We start from the raw sequence: 19,871 nt of genomic DNA, 5'->3' as shown, positions 1-19,871 counted from the left end.
TTTTTTCTTTGCTAGGACACAATTTCTTCAAACTGAATTTGATATATCGGCCTAAAGGCGGTTGGGAAGCTCTACACTTCACCATTCTACCAACCACCCTATTGACGGCCACGGGATGATGGTGCCATGTCACAAATCAGATTTCAAAAGTGAAAGTTTTAATTCTTCTTTTTTCTTTTTATATACAAAACCTGTATTAGACTACGTAAGTGTTATAACATCGGGCATAAAGGTAATCACGGTTACCGGTTACAGGTGCTATTGGAGTTTTCTCAAAAGACTACAATATCCCTAAAAATGAATAAAAGCTTCACATCAAGTGTTTCCTAGCCGACTGGATATTTTATTTACTACGAGAATAATAAGAAAAACAAGTTCCACAGTGAAGATAAATAAAGCCGGGAAATATTATCTGGTACAATAATTTTATAGTGATATAGGAACGTTGCGCAGTAGCTTTAACTTGAAAGAAAGTTATTATTATTATAATAAGTAGATTTACGAGACATCTTCTATTAAAGAGAACACAGGGCAACAGGCCAAATACGGCATGGTGCTACGTGTACTCTGTGCAAGAAACAGTACGTTGAATTAAAAAATTGAAATGTATTTTCTTATATTACAGTTGAAGCTGCCGCAAAGTTAAAAGATGGCTCCTTTCCGTGGAATTATTTTTCAAAATTTTTATGAAATCTAGATCAATATTATGAAGAGCCATTTCATAGTTAATTTATATTGGGGTGTATTCATTCAGGCAATTTGGTCTATAGCAGTAGCTTTATAGTGTACAATGATAGCTACCAGGCAGTGCCACGAGCATTGTTGGGAAAGAACGGCGCATCATAATCATTCGTTTTATAGGATAATTGATATGCTCGATATTTTAAACACTATAATAAGACATATCACTTATTTATTGCTAAGCCATCAGAGTGACCAAAATTCACTTTTTGTTGAAGGACCACGTAAAGTCGCTTTCTAGTTTGCTGTTAAGAATATAAATCATAAAAATGTGCTTAAGCATTTTTGAAACTGTTATTTTTTTTAATGCAAATATTCCGAAGTAGACGCTCTTGGAATTTTTGCCTATAAGAGGTTGCTTGATAGGTGCCTTGAGCCAATTCCGAGAAGATACGACAGCCGCTAAGATCTGTCGACCTATAAGTCAAATAATATTGTTAACATAAAAGACCAATAAATCATTTTAATTTAACAAAAGCATATTAAAAGGAAATTTATTTAACGATAAGCGAAAATATTATACTCAATATTTTCAACGAATAAATATTTTAGACCAATAATTTAATAGGATGCGCTCGAGATTTCAGTCATTTGGCTACTTTAAACCCTATAAATATTTCTGACTTAACGATGCTGAGCAACTCCGGTTCATTTATTTCTATGTTATGTAATGCATATATTATTATCAATATCTTACTCCCTGTGGTAAAATGATTAAAGAGCGGTACTTACCGGCAATCCTTCAACTATTTTCGTCTACAGATCTATGGTCACAGTATTCTTGATGTAAGGATACTGTGGGATGCAAGGAGCAAGGAATTGTTAATGGTCGTCGTTCTATTATTAAAAACATGATCAAAAGTACTAAATCTATTTGTTTTTTTACCGAACCATTTATCTTAAATAATATTCTTTAGGGTAAAGTCAAACATATTAGCACTACATATTCCTCAGTGGCAAAATTCTGTGTAACTGCTATAAATCCAGTTACGTTTATAGCTGAATTCGGTTATACCGAGGTTAGCTTTTACTATTTCCTTATTTCAGCTTCTAAGGTTAGGCAAATGTTGATAGCCTTTATATGTAAGTAAACACCATGAAATTAGGTTAGAACTAAAAGCATGAAAATCACGCAGTTTCCTATGCGTTTTTAATAGATTTCGTAGTTTACCACTGCATTTATAAGCATCTAGATGGCCATTTCAGGTATTTCCCAAATTATGTGAACAATAAATATTTCGTTTAAAAATATCCGTATTCTTAATATTAGAAATCGACGAAGTATTGCACATGGCCACTAGACGCACGCCGTGCGGTTCCCAGAGATAGCAACGGCACCGAATCTGGAGCATCACTTAACGATTTGTGCTCGTCTGCCTGATTTCCCTGGAGAGCGCGCTGCACGAGGTTCAAAGTTCGAAATTCTGAGGGCCGTAAAGGACCAGCTGGCCTGCGGCTTTGAATGCGGTTGTTAACCAAAGACGGCAGGCTGCGCATTTTTTGGAGGCGACTCATATCTTGTACGGCCTTAAAAATTTTGGATCTAAACTGACATTCTTTCGCTTCGTCACATTCTCGCGCCGTCATGAACGACTACTGCGCGGTAACAGCGGACACTTGCGCCTCGGACGGTGCGGCTGAAGTTCCACTCAGTAGAAGGCCTCAACGAATGTTTGCGCGTACGTTCGACGGTGAATAGAAATTAACACTATTGTAAGCCGGATTGCCATATAATGCGGGATTGTACTTCCCAGCGAAAGCTGCGGACGGAACATTATGAGAAGTGTTCGACACTTCTTGCTGCTTCCGCTGCTGCTGCTCACCAGTTATACGTTTCTGTTTATCTAGACTTGTCCTAGAGACATCGGAGGCCGAATAAGGAATTGCTCGAACGTCGCCGTCTTTGATAGCCAGAGGTGAAGTAGCGACTATCGCTCTGCGGAGCAGAGGCCATTTGACTTTAGCTGGGAACGGACTATTCTGAACTCGTGGAGAGGTCAGATACGTAGGAGCCAGCATGACATTATTCTTTTCTTTATTGGATATGGGTGGAACACACGTTTGCTCAGTATTGACGCTCGTGTCTATACGAGGCTGTTCACCACCTGCCATTGGAGCTTTTTTTGCTGCGCTTTGCGCTAAATTTAAATGAAACGCCCGCTATCAGGACAGCGTCGTTATCGTCATTTTTGTCGCCACTCTCCTCATCCGAAAGCAGCAAGCAGCGTCGGTTTCTATACCTTGGAGGAGAGATTTCATCATCGAAAGAGTCATTTTCGTCACCGGTGAGGACGAATCGCTGAGCAAGAAGGCGAGGACTTTTTCTCGGTGACACCCGTTCTGCCTTACGATTGCGTTTCGTTCTGGGTCGTTTCCTCGTTGTATTTGGAGACTTGGATACCTGCTTGCTGTGCTGGTTATCTCTTCGAAAACGAAGACAATAGGGAGTGATTGTGATACTTTTACATTCTCGTAGTTGTGCTGTGTCGTGACTTCCTCTCCAGCTATTGCGACGGACGTTCCTTCTAAAGCGAAGATTGTAAGGGAAGGAAGTGACTATGCGAGTGCATTTTCGTCTTCTTGGCAAGATACTAGTTGTGACCATTTTCAGTTTTGGCTGCTTTCTCTCGTATACAAGCCTGCCATTTGGACAGATCTTTTTGGCCTTGACCACTGCACCAGTCAAGAGAGGAGAACTTAATCGAAGGCTATATCGAATTGGTCTACTTTTTTGAGGTCGCTTTGTTTCAGTTTTGTTTTTTATTGGCTTCATCAGCCTAATTTTGGCTGAATCCGTATATGGTAGCATATTTGTCATTAATGATTGTGGTAAATATCCTCGAATGCTGCACACAACTTCCGGGCTTCGCTTGGCTTTCCTTTTCTCCTCTAGTTTAGCCTCTTCTGGTAGTCTTTCCAAAAGCATCAGAGGAAATGTGCAGCTGATCATATACCGGTAGGGATGGTTTTGAAACGCAACCCGAAGAAGTCGCAGACTTCGGCGACCCACTCCAGCAAATCGGGCCCAACGTGTTCTCAGCCTAGTTATCATTCTTACTAATCAGTAACATGACAGGACGCGCCCCTTTTTTAGTCAAAATTAGCGTTGTAATACTTGTGAAGAATCCATAAAAATATATAAACAAAAGACGAAAAACACAAAGCAATAGCGGTAGTGCGCAAAATCAAGCCTGTCATGGTCCATTAGTATCGAAGTAGATCACCCAGTTAGTTTACATCGGTCTCGACGACGGCTAAGAACAAGCATTCTTTTTAACATGCGTACGTCACCTTGCCATGTTTGTTGTTGTTGTTGTGGTGGTTGTTACTGTTGTTATGACACGATCGTCAATAAACTCACACAAAACGGATTCAACTTTTAGCTTCGGGGGATCAGGCATTATAGTAAGCGACGTGCACTGCACGTTAGCGCGGGTATATATGACGTGCATACAGTGATACAAACACTCACATGCGCAATCTTCGTTTTTTTTTAACATTATAGATTAATTGCGCGTACAGTTTAGTCTGATAGTAACATCTAAACAACATTCGCAGCATGATATGAAACAAACTAACTTCTTTCTGAGTATTCCTGATTGGCGTCCGTACAAAAGATCCATCAAACTCATTTTATACATAGAGTTGCCTGTATTGAAACCTTTACGTACAAGGATTGTTGTGTAATGTATATATATAAATTCTGTAAATAGGCCATATATCCATGAAGTAAATAACTGAAGAGAACGAGCTGCTCTTTTTAAAGTAAATTGTTGAGCACTACACAAACCACATCAGCTACGGTCGGTGCCTTTTCTATACTGGATAAAACAGGTATTCGTTATTTGTTCCTCAAAATATTTAGTTTCAGTATTTGAGCAACATTCAAAATGTGGACTCTGAATTTCGAATGATAGTATTTTTGCCGAACACTTAAAATTGTTACGTGACAATACTTTTTCTTATAGTTTGAAACGCTTACTCAGCGTGACAAGCTTATCGTAAATAGCCTAATGAAAGGTCTCGACTTCTGATAAGCACAAGGTATCAGTTATAAGGTAAATCCAAGTATTGATTAGTACGAACAAGTGACAATGTTAAAATTGTGTATGCATACAGATTCGTCTTTTGACACAATCAATTATGTCTTTGACAAGTCTGCGGCAACAGGCCCACACAGAGAGACTCTTCCCTCTCCCCAATAGATTTTATGTCCTTCCTTCTATATCGGTGGATTCGCAGATCTGCTGTTGATGACGTACTTACGCGGCCTTCGCCCATGAGCTAACACATAGCAAAGCCGCGTGTACTCTAATACAAATACCTCTATCGAGAAGATTCTGTACCACCAGACAACAAATAGTTCTCTGTGAAATCGGATGACTCTGATGAAAGCTGGAAAATACCGAGCCATTCAGGCCATTGCCTGGGTTTCGGCTAGCCAAACGCCATCAGAAGTCTGTCCCAACTATGCAGTCGCAAGTTTTTTGTGAGTTCGGCCATATGGACAGCCATCCCACCGTTGGCATCGAAACAAAGTGAACTGATATAAATACTCGATACTATGGTAAATGGTCTTTCAGTATTCAGAGCGTAATGAAGAAGTCGACAGAGTCAGGCGTGCTCGATAAATAGACGTGTATATATATATATATATATATATATATAGGAAAAGGTGGGACTATCTAGGTCAAAATCTGCTTAATGTTGTCTTGGTGCCATTTGGTTTAACAATTGGTGCCACTGATGAGAAAAATATATCAGTGTATTTGTTAAAGGCATTAGATGGACTATTAATGGTTCTCCGTGAAAAAGTCAGTCGTTTATCAAAGTAAAAGAAAAAATTATTTTCTTTCAAGGAAAGGCTATGATTTAACTTAAGATATAAGAATGGGATGCTCATCTATTAAATCATGATAATAATTTATTATAATAATGATGACGAAAAAAAAATGATGGTTTATCTGTCATGTGTTCATATGAAATTCAGGCTTCTAATGGCCCAAGTATTAACAAATCGACGAGTTCCATTATTTGTTATCTTGCTCAAGAAGTGACAAAGAACGGTGATAATGTGCATCGTTCTCCGAAGCCAACTGTACTGGGTTTTGTATAACTACTGTGCTTATGCATGATTTTCGAGTAAATAATTATCTATTATAAATTCAGATCCTCATCACCTGAAGTGTGATGGATATGTCGACGATATTCTTTTGTCCAAATCGTGCGTCAGGTTAACAAAGTTGCCAAAATTGTTTTTAAACGCAACCATATATGACACAAAAATAAAATGCCTTAACTCGTCATATATATACCACAGAATACTTTAAATTTCTTTATAAAGGTACTCACTTTGACACATCCTTAAAATGTAGTAACACGTATAACCGAATCTCACTCTCACGCATAGAACCGCAGGGTAGTCATGTAATAGAACTCTACGTAATGATCTTTACAAAACCTACTGCCAGTTTGGCTTGGAAAACATAACGTTGTGACAGCTGAAATGGTTGCTTCTTTATGGCCTAATAAAAGCTTGATAAAATGCAAAAAGAAACAATATTGTGTGTCAAATAGTTCGACCTTTCGACATTTGGTGGAAGAAACATCGCGAATTGCGTTACATTTCTGGCTTTTATGCATCTTAGAAATGATGACCACTTGATAGTATTCAAGTCTTGAATTAATGCTTCGTTGTTAGAGAAAACAAAGCGGCCTACGTTGCCATCTTTCGTTGTATATTTTTCGTGGTTTCATATTTGCATCATTTATAAATTATTTATCCGATTCTTATAAAGAAACTAAACATTCAATCAGTAAAAAATTTATATTTAGGAATTAAAAAATTATACTACTTGCATGTTAACTGATAGTGATTGGAATAGAATCACAAACAATATATCCTCAATCTAGCTAATAGATTTTTGCTTTACTTGGGATACTTATACATTGATAAGCTTATGTCTTGATTATAATTCTTCCTCGTTAAAAGTCAGCTAAACAGTTACAGGACCTTTTTTAAAAGCATCATCTACGATGTCGCGCACTAGCTTTCGTAGGAATATAGTAAAACAGTGTCACTTTTTTCCACAAAAAAAGACTAAATACAACATATGGCTAAGTTTCTCGTTGATGTGAAATTAAGAACTTCTTAATGTGCGAGAGCTCTTTTCGTGAGCTGTTGTTCTATCGAAAATTCGACACTCCCAGCCGGCGCAGCCGCATCGTCACCAGCATGTGCTACCAACACAACAAACAGATCATTTAGACGTGCTATATACTGGTGTGTTCTCTATGAAATGCTCTTTTTTAGATCTCTTAATTAGTAAATGCATAATATATTATTCAACGATTAAGTACTGTGCGATATTGGATCGTCATCGTTTTTGTAATTAAGAAATATTTTTGCCTCTCGAGAAAACAATGTCAGCTCCATTTGTTGTTAGGTTTGAAGAGCCGGCTATCAAGCACAAGGTAAGCTACCTTTGTTTATCTTAAAAATGTTTTTTTTCAGAAATTTAAATTTTTGTTAATCTAGCTTTCTAATTATGTCTCTTTATCCTATACATTTTTACCTATACGCGTGAATTGTAAGTTTCGCCAAATTACAATTAACGCGCAGCACATACCATTAGTCAACTTCATTCATTTGCAGTCAGGGGTGGTTAAGAAATTAATTATACATAGGTCAAAGAGTTAAAGAGCTAAGCAGTAACTATCTGTAACAGGGAAGTGCATCCATTAGTGAGCGATATGTAAAATTAAGCTGTTATTGGTTTTAAGAAGTACCTTCAGAGTGCGCGGAATCCGTTTTTAGCTTTGTGTTGAATGCATCCTTGATTTTTTATTTTTTAATTGTCTCTTATTTTTTCGAACGCGTACATAAAATTTACTCGATTGCGTACATTATTGTGAATATTTACTTTACATTTCTAAATATTTATCTTCCCGCTTTTAAAGAAGGCATAGTACTATTTAAATATTATTAAATAAAATATTATTTGCGCTTCCTTGCTTACAGCGCCTCTCGCAAATGTGGGCCGATGCTAGAGCACAAGTTCTTGAAAAAAATAAGTCGAAGGCGCGTAATACTAAGGTAGGTGTCTGATAAACCGTGAGAAAGGTTGTTAACCGACAGCAAATGGCTTACATTTTATCTGTTACATTATTTCACAGAGTCCATTACTCGATGTAGTGCATTATTGCGCAATATCCTGACACTCCAAAAACAAATTTGGCACTGAATTTATCCTAAAAAGATGGATTAACCTCATAAGTACTAAACAACATGCTGTAAAAGTAAGGATCGAAAAACAATAAATGATGTTATTTATCTTTAAACCTTTAAATATTTTAACGTGTTATTGCTGCAGTGTCGACAAGTCCTTGGGTTTTTCTTGTTAATATAGCAACAAGCATTCGCCCTACTAACAGATCGGGTTAAGTCTTGTTTAACTTATCTGAGGTTTTTTTTTACTAATTTATGAAACAGCGTGGTAACCATTTGCCAATGCTGAGATTTGCATCAGTAATGGCCGTATGTTAATGGTTACCATAGCAACGCACTCACAGTATTGTGTATTAGCCCCCAGATAACTTCACTTCTGCACTCTTCTTCTGCCAACTGCTTTACGTAACTTGGCTTTCAGAAAAAGGATAAGGATGATGGGGAGTTTGACGTTGAACGAGTGCGCTTCGAAGTTCTTAAATTTGGAATCGACAATGATATGGAACGAGAACGGAGACTGAACGCTAAACAGAAGCTCCTGGTACAACTCGGAGCCAAGGTATGAACAAGTAGTAGAAACCTACATTGCTATCGAACATTTTTTCTATAAACAGTTCATCACGATTTAGTTTGAATGAAGGACATAATCTTATTTCATTATCATATGCATAAAAATATATACAACTGGATGTTATTCCGTAATTTCTTTTAGTATAATAATTTGTTGATATAATAAATTCACAGTATTCAGATAAAATGACCTTTCAAATCGTGTAGATTATCCCAATGGAAAAGTTGAGATATTTAAAGGAAGGATAATACAATCACTTTTAGCGAAGCATAAAGGATACCAATTAACTGCTAATTGTGTGTGCTTTTCAGCCACCTAAAAACCAATACCTGAATTACAAGAAGCTTAAGGAACAACTCAAAGCCCAAAAGGAGGAACAACATTTACCACTTCATAGCGTGAGTGGTTTTGATGGCTGTTATACCGGCTGGTAGATGCTGCTATTTTCGTTGAAATCTACATTAATCGCACGCACTGGTGCCAATAGGTTACATGACTATATATATATTGGCCACTAAAGCCACCTAGAAATTTCACACATTGTTAAATTTGGTCAAGGACACCTTTACCGAATTTAGTACGCACATGCATTTATGGTTGTGTGAAAGCTGCCTCCCTTGGCTTCAAAACAATAGGACGTGTGGCAACGCTGTCGGTAAAAAAGAATTTCAAAATACTGTGAAAGGGGAGAAGTTTGCTGAGGCTAGAGTTTGGTCCTCCACTTTCGACTGCGGTACTCGGTTGGCATGCTCTGACTGCATCTTCTATCCGTTTTCTTCAGGCATGGGTCCTGGGCCACACTAGAAGTAGAGTATTTTTACGTTGTAAGGCGTTCGTAATTTTTTCTTCGGCCCTAACTCGTTCTCGACATCTCGATACCATACTTGATTCCTTATTGGGTTCATGTTCAGTGAATTTCCAAACTAATGCAGGACCTCAACACCATTAGTAATAAATACCTTAAAAATACACTTTATTATGTGACATAGAGTCTTATCATATATATGGGTATAGTTCTCATCCGAGAACCATTCTTATACCTGCAGCAGTATATTTTGCTTGCATTATTCCATTATATTGTCATTTGTTTCGTAATCGTGTCGAAGAAATGTAGCGCTTTTATTACTCTGGAATGTTTACTTTGTTGAACCACTTGCAGACATTTAGTTTTAATGCAGAGCTATTTTTCGATTCGATAAGCGATCGAACTTAACAATGTGTGAAAATTCTCGACAGCCTTATTCGATTGGCTGTATGGATTACACTATTTTACTAAATAGATTGTAAAACGAACACTCTATACATTGGCGGAAAGTTTGGCATAGATCTCGTAATCCTTCTTTGTACCTCCAACTGTGTTTTCGTCTCCTGACTGACCTCCGGATAACAAATTGTGGACCTATATCATTGACCTAATATTGCGACTAATATTATCGACAAAATGCAATCAGTGACTATTTTAATGCCGATTTCGTGCACTTTTCACAAGCGTAAGCCGAGTTCTTGGTTTTTTTTGGTCAAGGCCTACATTGAGTAATAAAGTAAGTGTTTTTCGAAAGACTGTCGAATGGTAACAGAGGACCTATTGCAAAGTGTGCAATACTGCATCGCAAAAGTACGGGGTTCTTCAAGGACACAGACTTGGTCGTAAGAGCAACAGCGCTCGATGGGTTTCAAGAAGTTACACCGAAAATCCAAAAGCTATTCCATTTTTATAGGGCCGTGTCTAGGCTTTGGAGGTTAAAGGTGCGCCTAAAATTTCGAAGTCGATGGTTGCAGCACTTTTTGCATTTGGAAGCAAGTACACTATAATTTGAATTGCAGCCTTTTTTTATATCACTGGCATTAAAAAAATATGTTCCTACATTTACTATCATTGAGATAGAGTCCTGGCTTTTCCTGAAAATCGAGAGTACGCCTTATATCGCGGATCACATGAGCGGCTCTATAGCTAAGGTTTCATCATGGGGATAGCATGGCTTTAATTGGCACTCTAAACAAGATGAGAATGACACTTCGCAGAAAAAAAGTGCAAGGATCTCTGCACTGTACATCTGGGCAGATGATGTAGTTGTGTTCACCTAGGAAATATCGCTTTTGTGGTGATACGTTTCTTGCGTCAGTGAGCACAGCGGTTGTACTTTCTGATGGTCTTTCTTGGATTAGTTTGAGGCGCTTCGAAGGTTAACTTTACTAATCATTTTGTGGGCCGCGCGACTAGTCTCCTGATGGGCTCGTGTAGCGTGTGCGGTGTTTCTGCACTTTCTCGAAGGCCTTATGTCAGCTATGTAGATGCGACCAACTGACGGAATCGTCTGAAATATCTTTTCGTTGCGATTATTTTAACGAGATCAGCGGTAATGGACCGTAAGCCCCAGTTGTTTCTATAGGTTCAACCCATCTGGCCCAGTATTCTGACTGCAGACCGTACTTTTAATGGGTAAAAGTGAATTTGTATATTGTATTTGCTGTTTTATTACTATTTAAATTGGCACAACCTGCGTCTATAGCGAACAGTATTTTTATTGGGTAAGTGCGGACTGCACAAAAGGTTTTAATCTGAATCGCTTCTTTTGCTATATTAGTATAACCTTTATCAAAATTATTTACTATAATTTTTAGAGCAAGGGACCTCCAAGGCCGTCTCTTGAAGCTATGAAACGAGATATTTCGAGTCGCGCAAGTTCATTTCTATTGCTTAGAAATCCGAATTACTTTTTCACGTAGAACGTACAGTTTAAGACCTACATTCACAATGACACTCTAAATACTGCAGGTAATTTTAACATGTAGTCAGGTGAGGTGCCAGCAAAATCTCTGATATATGAAACTGACAGTGGGTCCAAGATTATCGATAGTAAATATACTATTATTTTACTGTTTGCTATTAAAGAGGATCCCTCCTGCGAAAAGGCAATTTTCCTAAAAGTCGCTAGTTATTTAATCAACTAAATAGTCGCACCAAGAAATCAAGATACAGTATATAGGTATATAATAGGGTAATTTTAATTACGGATACCACCATCGTCGCTGTAGGTCATGCTACTGTGCTAAATGAGGTCCTTTTCAAAATTTAGGCGAATTCGGAAAGTCACTATGAATTAGCAGTAGTATCTTATTGTACCGCTAATGCGATTACACTGCTTAATATCTATCAAATTAGAATTAAAGAGTAGAAGAAAGAAATGTTATGCATTAACTAATTTGCTAGCACATACGAGAGAAGCAGTTATTCATTCATTTTCAGATGATGGGTCAAAAATCAACGATCAAGTCACAGTTATCGAAACGAAAGAGTAAAAAGCAGAGGTCGATCGACATTACGGCAGGGTACGGAAAGCTACGAAACGGGGAACTCATTGTTGGAAAAGATACGAGGAAAACATTCAAGAGGATTCAAATGAAAGCACAAAAGATGCAACAAGGAAAAGTTACGGGGAGGATAGCCCCAAGGTAGAATGAGCCTTGTTGTCGCATTGTATATATGATAGAACAGAAATAAAAGTTTCGCCTTTGATAAAAATTTCTACTTTTCGTTAGCTTCGCCTTTTAAGCTTGTTTTGTAGTTCCGAATAATTGGTATTTTTGTAATTTGTAGACAAAAGTTCATTTAGTTTGAATACTAGTTTCTGTAATAGAACTACTGAAACTAGTCCTGCTTGCTGACATCTAGATGAACTTAGCAAAATCTTTAAATATCTGCGTTTTTTAATCTAACAGGTTGAAAACAGTATGTTGTTTGATACAATAAATAACAAAATATATATAACTTTATTCGTCATTGCGATCATGTGTCTTTTTTCTCAGTCTCCTCCTTGAACCTCCTCCCACTATGTTCTTGTTCGCCATTTCGCCTGGAATTGTTTCATACGGGCTCCTCAGCTTCTTCGTTAACATCATCCGCAAACAAGCAGCACTAGCAATTTGCCACTATTGCGTCTCGCTTCTTTCTGCAATTCATAACGTTTCTTTCTTCCTCTCTCCCTTTGTTGTTATTATTAGCATTACCGTTGTTATTACTTATTATTATTATAATATTAATTAACTTAGCCATTTTATAGCAATGCCCAAGGTACATGGGGATTTGGTTGCATCATCCACTCATATTTTTTTGACATCATTTATGACATCGTTACTTATTGTCATTATATCAATGTCTCATTTGCTTCATTATACTCAATTGTTATTCATTTTTCGCTTCAAAGCGAAGCATGTACGCAGTTGTCCTTATTCATCCTACAGTTAACGATGATACTCCATTTTCCATAATTAGCTAGCATGCGTTTGAGAAACCCCATTGGCCATTTTAGTCTTGTCATTTTTGTGTGTGTCAAATCTGTGCTGTCTGTCTATGCTGTAATGTATTGAAACAAACACTCGGATGTTTTTATACTCGTCACCCCTATAGATTTCACATTTTCCATTCCTCATTAATAGTTTGCTCTTAACTACTTACTTAACAGTCATTGTTGCTGTTTTAGCATGAACACCATCATCCTTCAACGCGCAACAATATTCGAACGACGCCTAATTATGTATTATGTATAGAATATATTTATATGTATAGTACAATACGAATAGGGAAAAATGAATGAGAGAAGGAGAAAGAGCAAGTGTCCCTTGAGCTCGCAGGATTTCGCTTAGTGGATAGAAAATACATATTCGTGCCAGAAAGATTATTATTAATTCGAAGAATCGGGGACGTCACGTCGATGAGAGTTTATTCATATCATTAATGAAGCAGTAGTATCGAATAGTAGTTCATGCTAGTATTGAGGAGATGAGGATGACGTTATCCATTTTAGTTAATTTAATGATAATATTTTTCTGTAACTGTATAATGTCTCTTTCTCTTTCTCATGCCGCTCTCTAACTTTAATATACATAACATCTTAATTTAACATATACATATACGGAAAATATAATGCGTTAACTCTCGTCAAATTTGTCATCGTTGTTACAATTGTGATCATGTTTGCTGCTGCTGCCCTTATTACGGTCTCTTGTAGTTAATTTGTTGTTAGTATTAGATATGATCATTCTCGTTATATGTTAGCGTGGTAAATGTTGTGAGCATGTTCTTATAATAGGTTACAAAATATTAATAATCAATATGATTAAGCTGTACAAGCCAATTCCAGCTTTTCTGTTTTCTAGTCTTTATGCGTTTACATGAAAATTGTTTCACAGCTTCCGATCAGTTAGGTCGCCAACTTCAATTCAAATGTTCATGATTAGACCATCTCCAAGTTTTCGTTTGTCGTTGTCGGGTGATACCTATAAATGAACCGTCTTTGTGTTTCTTCCGCTCATCAAGGGTGTTTTCCTTACAGGCTGATGCTATCGATCTCTTGTAGCCATCCTGTTATACTCTCAAACGTAGATCTCATTACGATTGTTTGCGGCTTCTTCAAACAAAACATACCGTGCTCAAATACATCGATTATTGTTGCACCATAGCTTACATTTCGGTGACACTTTTGCCGATTTGCCATCTTTGTTTTATCTTTCTTTCGATTCGGAATAAAAACATTTTGTCCCTTTTCTGATTTTCATTCGCAAGCGAGCGCTAGCAAGAATTAGGTAGAGAAAGGGATTCTATCAACATGACGAACGAACAAAGGCAAGCAAAAAGCCTTACATCCAATGCAGTATATAGAATAGATAACGATTGTCGATAGTAATAATGATAATGCGCAAGGCCCGGTTAATTTGGTCAACAGTATGTGTACAGATAGATCACTTGGTTATTTTCATTGTAGGTGCTTTTTCAAATCGTTAAGAAACTGTTGCACGAACAACGCAGGGCGCTGGATCAGCGTTTTCCATAACATTTTAACAACACATCTAGTTGTTATCATTGTTATTCTGTAATGTCGACTTATCATCACAAATATACACATAAATTACAATTGTCACTAATATTTTCATGCTTTTATTAGATCATATGCGATCGGTTGAAGTCTTGTTTCTATCATAATAAAACAACAGTTCGCAAGCTCATCAAGCGAAATGCGCCTTTTGTTTCGATCTTGCGAGAAACAACCTCCATCACAGACCGTCCATTCTTTTCTGTACTGAAACATGTATTGACGTTTTTAAGTGCACGTATACATCTGTAGCACATTGTGTCTATACGTGGTGTCGATTGTGCGGCAGACGATCAATTCCATTATTAGGGCATTGAGACCAGCATCATAACTAACATGGTGATTACGTGATTTCTCCATTATGAGTAATCCTTACAAATGGCTCTGTCTGTTCTCCGTGTACGCTATGAAGCCAACAGGTGTTAATTTTTCTCTTTTCTTTATCAACACCCTGCAAGACAGGAATGACAAGCACACCAGCAATAACGTTAACCGATTACCGCTAGCACGTCATCATCGCCGCAATAACCGATTACCGTTGATCCTAATAATTTTATCCTATCACGCGTCGCGCATTCGTCATCTGTGTCATCAAGGCGTTAGTTCAACAAATATGTTGCGTTTACTCGATTGCAGCGTTCGATCTTTGAAATTGCTCGAGAAATAGCACCTTTATTACCATATCATTGTTGGCGCCGTCGCTGCCTCTGCTGCTTCCACAAACAAGTGTTTATAACTCACTCTGCTTCCTCGTCCGATATCGCTATTCCAGTCCTTGTCGACGTCTCACATGAGGAAAAAAAGTAGGTTAGTAACAAGGTTTTTTGCCTGTCGACCATCACTATTATCATCATCATCTTTCATATGCAACACCACGTGCGAACCTCACCCACGAGCATCATTACCACAACGAACATTGCTTTCGAATTATACCTAGGCTTTTTCCTGCCTTTTGTTACACGCAACTTAGAGCACAGAAAAGGGGGACTGGGGTAAACATGTGATAAACAGGCAGGTGTGTGCGTCTTTGCGGATGGCAGAATAGTATCAGCATGCGCGCTTACGAAACAACAGAGAGTAACAAGTAGCACCATCGTCTTCGCCGCTATAGGCTAAAGAACTCGTGTTGGAAGATGAGTCAAAGGTCGTGCTTGTGGAGGCAGGGGCAGCATTATTTCTCATTGCGATATTGTAGCCATTCGCAACGGTATTCAAAGGTGGCCAACTGTTGCGCTCGTCAGTTCCCGGCAAATATCCTTGCATCTATGTAATTGCGTTACGCAATTGTTACAATTATTATTGTACAATACACCTGGTAATTAGTCAACGATCTTAGAGTTTTCTCTCTCTATTCTATATTTTCTGTTTGTTCTACACAAGTCGGTGTAACAGCCGTAACTCAGTCCGGGGCTGTGGACACAGACGCTGCCTCCTCAAATATAAAACTAGTGACTTGTTAACTGTTAAGATAATTATCATATTGGATGGATAGGCTACAAATGAACTCGTGAAAAATTTGCTCGGCTTGACACGGAGACTACGCTAATCGTGTCCATGTTAAGGCCTATTGCTGTTAATCCTAACAAACTACTAGATACAGTCATTTGCTATATTTATATTGATTTGAATATAATCATATGAAATTTATACGTATCGTGTCAACTAGTGGCCGGCGGAAAGAGCTACTTTAACTATTTCTTCGCAATTACTAACCTAGCAAATTTCACCCTTGCAATGTGGTGGTTGGCGTTTTCATCCCTTTTAGGTTAGTGCACGTACTTTTCAGCTTTACAATAAGATTTGGTCCAGAAATAACCGTCATTTGAGACAATTGATCCGACTATTAAGTTAGTGGACAGCAATTGATCCATCTCGGCTGGAGAGACAGAGAGAGCGGTGATTTATGGTTGGCATTTGGATGTTGACCATTGTATTTGATAATAAACTGTGTCTAATGTATATCCTCTCTAGTGCGTATGTATACGAATGCATTTAAGCAGGAAAATATTGCACGATATCATTGCAGTGACAGATGTTCGTGTTCGCTTGTACGCTGTACTCCCTGCTGGCTGTGGAGGAAGTTAAGCTAAACAAGACATTAGCGCCGCAGGGAAGCGCATAACCGTCCGCCAACTATGTCAGTATCGAGACGTTACTCAAATTAGCATACGCCGTTAGATAAGAATGACGATGGCTAAAGAACACGGAAATCGAGTGATGGCTCTTTGAAGGCGATACTACAGAAAGCGCTCGACAAGGTCTACACGCACTGCTTCGCCCGTGGACGTAGATGGCGTGATTGAATTACCCGATTGAGCCTCAGTGATCTAGCAGCAATGAATGCCAATCAAGCTACTTTATAATGAAAAAAGTGGGTTCACTCATTATAGGTTAGCAATTAGCAATAATTTAGTTATGTTTTTTTTTATTTTATATATAAATTATAACAAACACAGTGTAACGAGTTTTTCACTAAGCCGTGACATTCTCGTCGACGCGTTCATTGTTTGTTCTTTAAACTTTCTGTTTAGTGTTCGTCTGTCGAATGCACTCGTATCTCTTCGTAGCTTATGGCTGACTTTTGCCATGTCAACAGTTCGCTTTGCCCCCTTAATTTCGCTTCGACATTTGATAGATTAGCTTTCATTGCATCTCTAGATGTATGTGTGTATCACAGCGCAGGCGCCTCGTCCTCCAACCAACTGTCGGTCATTTTCATCAGCACATGTGCTATAGGAAGCAAATACTAATACAAAGAGTAGCAATACAAGTATAAGGAAACACATTCATCTAAACAACAGTGGCGTGACATAGCGGCGACACAGCTTATGTTAAAACTAGACCCCCAGCTTTGACCGTCACTAATCTCCCGTCGTCGTCGTCATCGGCAAGAACAAGATCAACAACAGCCATAACGACGACCCATAAGAAGTTAGCAGCGGCAGCAACAGCCGACTTGTTCGTGGTGGCGTTCAGGCATACAGGCGACACAAATTGAGTTCGTTACGTTTCACTGATTGTTAGACTATCATTTTTACAACTATAACAGCAAAATACTTTTTCGGTCCCCTATCGCATTCACACACAGCTTGTCGTGAACGCGTGCACTGACGGCTCCGACTTCCATCCTCTTCATCAGTGCTACTATATCACACAGAACATTTATATCACGTTCGATCACGTACGCTGGTTCGCGCTCTTCACATACGACGACGACGACGACGACGACGACGACGACGACGACGACGACGACGACGACGACGACGACGACTACTGGATTTCAATGAGCCACCACCAGCATTATTATCATTTTCAATAGCGCGCCCCTCGTCTAGGAAGAGGATCAAGAAAAATGTTTTGGTTTTTACGGTGCGTTTATGGTATCCTCCCATTAACGCTTATTTTTCTACACCTTTTGTGTTCGTTAGCACGATAGTCTTTTGCCGAATAGAACCATTTACCATAACCAAAATCTAACATCTTCACTTCAATTAGAATTAATTAAGTAGTAACACTTTAAGGACCGGTAATTTATTTCAATCGGACGCGGGCTGCTTTTGACGAGGAAGAGCTAAAAGGGCATATAGAAGGGGCAAGTAGACCCTTTGTCCTAATTCAAAAATTCTAGTAGCACATGCGGTCCGTCGCAACGTGGCACAGGTGCAAAATTAGCCTAGACAATTATTGTTATAAGATTTTAATTATTATATTAATATTATTACCTTTTCATTGTGTAGTCATTAACATTAGACGTAAACGTACGCGTAAAACCTATACAGGCAGCAGTACACCGTTCGTAAAGTACTTGATTGTAATGTAACACTGTTAATGTCGAACTTCTGCGGGTGTGTATGTTCATGTGCTCTGTGTATATTCACTTACAAATGTTACGTATGCGTTCTATCTGCAGTCACGATGCCAATCGTATTCAGCGATGACAGCATAGGGCCCTTTTTGCAATGTACAGTTTTACATCTACCTCTCTGACAACAAATGAGACAACAACGACACTATTAAAAAAACTTCGTCCACCGTTTTGTTCTTGCCTACGACGAGCTCGAGCGATTGCTACGATTCCTAGTATGGCCCGTAGATTGTCTAAGAGATATCGGCTGTATCGGTACGTTGCGTTATATACATTATGTTCAGTGGACGACCTCAGTTTAAGTAAAAGGTAGGCACAATTCCAGATGTTCTACTCACTTCTCGTCCACACCTTCGCTTATCGCCAACAGGTCAAGCGTTACCTCGTTGGGTCATACTTTTAGTCGCTTTGCCTGAAAGAGCTCTTCATCCGCCTTCTTTTTCCGTCGTCGAGTTATCATTTTGTGCTCCCCACCCAGACTAAGCATTTTTGTCGACGTAGCAGCTACAGCCAACCCTTCAAGCGGCTCGCTTGACCCGTTGCCATTAAGCAGCTCAAATTTGAACTTAAGCGGCTCTGTCTGGATAACGGTAAATTCGGCCTTGATGAGTGCGTTTGATGAGCTCGAATCCGACCCAGGGCTCTGAATGGGTTCAGGCTCGTATCGGGGTGGTCCTGCAGGTTCGGGGCTGGCGGACGGGCTAAGCGTCTGCAAATACGCTGCGACCTTTGTCTCGGGGAACGTGAACACCGACGGCGCTGACGACGCCGACGAACATGAAGGTGGCATGCCTGATGACGATGACGAGACATGACGCGTCGATGGGCTGGCATTCGACGGACGACTAGACGCTGAACCTGAAACACAGCTTGAAGACGACGTTGATGTGGAGGTCGACCTTGAACCGGCCGACTTTTTCTGAAGGCGCCGTTGGGCCAGTGAGGCAGACCCGACTTCGGCGAGACGGAACCCACCTCGGGTGGCTAGATGGAATGCATCAAAGGTAGCACGGAATCCACTCGTTCCTGCACTAGCGAGAGCATCTGCCGAATTTGAGGTTGCAGCCAAAACATCTGGGGTTCCCGTTTTCGATGCAGCCATCGACGCCTTCTGAGTGCCCATCAAATGCTGCCGCTGATCGCTATGCAGGACTTCCGGTGTAGCTAATGGCGTCCGTAAGTTTTTCTTGTTGGGATGATGAAGCCAGGAATGGGCACGCAGCTCCGACATGGTCAGCCTCTGTTGAGGGTCCACGGTCAGAAGGCCCTGCACAATCTGCTTGGCATCGGCTGACACAACGTCCCATTGAGATGAATTTATCGTGAAATCGCCAGCAGTAATCCGCTTCATGATTGCAGCGGCAGAAGCATCTCGACTCGGACTGTGGAACGGACTTCGACCAGACAGCATCGCATACTAATGGAACAAAAGTAGATTACTATCTCGCATTATGTATATGCTAAACGTGTTATCTACTAGGCACGCATTCATATTAGTTAAAAAATATCCAAGCTAAAATAACTATTGGAGCTTATGAATAGCCCAGAAATTAAGTAATTACATTCAGAATCAAAGAAAAGCAAGTACGCGCTATA

The 19,871-nt window shown here is 39.2% G+C and overlaps 2 protein-coding genes across 18 annotated transcripts in view; one reads left to right on the top strand and one right to left on the bottom strand.

Annotated features, from left to right (window-relative positions):
* Positions 1–3,514: 3,514 nt before the first annotated feature.
* On the top strand, positions 3,515–12,063 carry LOC111246755 (40S small subunit processome assembly factor 1). Of its 6 annotated transcripts, XM_086983705.1 has the most exons (6): positions 3,515–4,575; positions 7,188–7,215; positions 7,763–7,837; positions 8,391–8,528; positions 8,852–8,938; positions 11,770–12,063. In XM_086983705.1, the coding sequence occupies exons 3-6, from the start codon at positions 7,775–7,777 to the stop codon at positions 11,995–11,997; spliced, it is 516 nt and encodes a 171-aa protein (XP_086839831.1). In that variant the 5' UTR covers positions 3,515–4,575; positions 7,188–7,215; positions 7,763–7,774; the 3' UTR covers positions 11,998–12,063. The 6 variants fall into 6 exon arrangements, with proteins under 6 accessions (XP_086839831.1, XP_086839830.1, XP_086839829.1 ...); XM_086983704.1 differs by lacking the exon at positions 7,188–7,215 and having other exon boundaries at positions 3,516–4,575; XM_086983703.1 differs by lacking the exons at positions 3,515–4,575; positions 7,188–7,215 and adding an exon at positions 4,619–5,308.
* A 212-nt stretch (positions 12,064–12,275) lies between these two features.
* Positions 12,276–19,871, bottom strand: part of LOC111246753 (ribosomal protein S6 kinase alpha-5-like) — a 94,051-nt gene continuing 86,455 nt past the window's right edge. For 8 of the 12 annotated variants that reach the window (XM_022796882.2, XM_022796883.2, XM_086983693.1 and 5 more), the window contains one exon: positions 12,276–19,692. In XM_022796882.2, the coding sequence (XP_022652617.1) occupies positions 18,667–19,692 (1,026 nt within the window). In that variant the 3' untranslated portion in view covers positions 12,276–18,666. The remainder of the gene's footprint in view (positions 19,693–19,871) is intronic. The other 4 variants (XR_015323807.1, XR_002671790.2, XR_002671792.2 and 1 more) reach the window with 4 other exon arrangements.

This window comes from Varroa destructor, unplaced genomic scaffold, assembly GCF_002443255.2.
Source record: "Varroa destructor unplaced genomic scaffold, Vdes_3.0 BEIS01000003.1, whole genome shotgun sequence".
Classification (NCBI taxonomy): domain Eukaryota; kingdom Metazoa; phylum Arthropoda; class Arachnida; order Mesostigmata; family Varroidae; genus Varroa; species Varroa destructor.
This window is presented reverse-complemented; position numbering and strand designations above follow the sequence as displayed.

Bases quoted from the DNA above. Each gene is read 5' to 3' on its own strand.
- LOC111246755 (XM_086983702.1), top strand. From the start codon at position 7,165: ATGTCAGCTCCATTTGTTGTTAGGTTTGAAGAGCCGGCTATCAAGCAC. The intron at 7,838-8,390 runs GTAGGTGTCTGA...CTTGGCTTTCAG, and splicing joins CGAAGGCGCGTAATACTAAG to AAAAAGGATAAGGATGATGG. The intron at 8,529-8,851 runs GTATGAACAAGT...TGTGCTTTTCAG, and splicing joins TGGTACAACTCGGAGCCAAG to CCACCTAAAAACCAATACCT.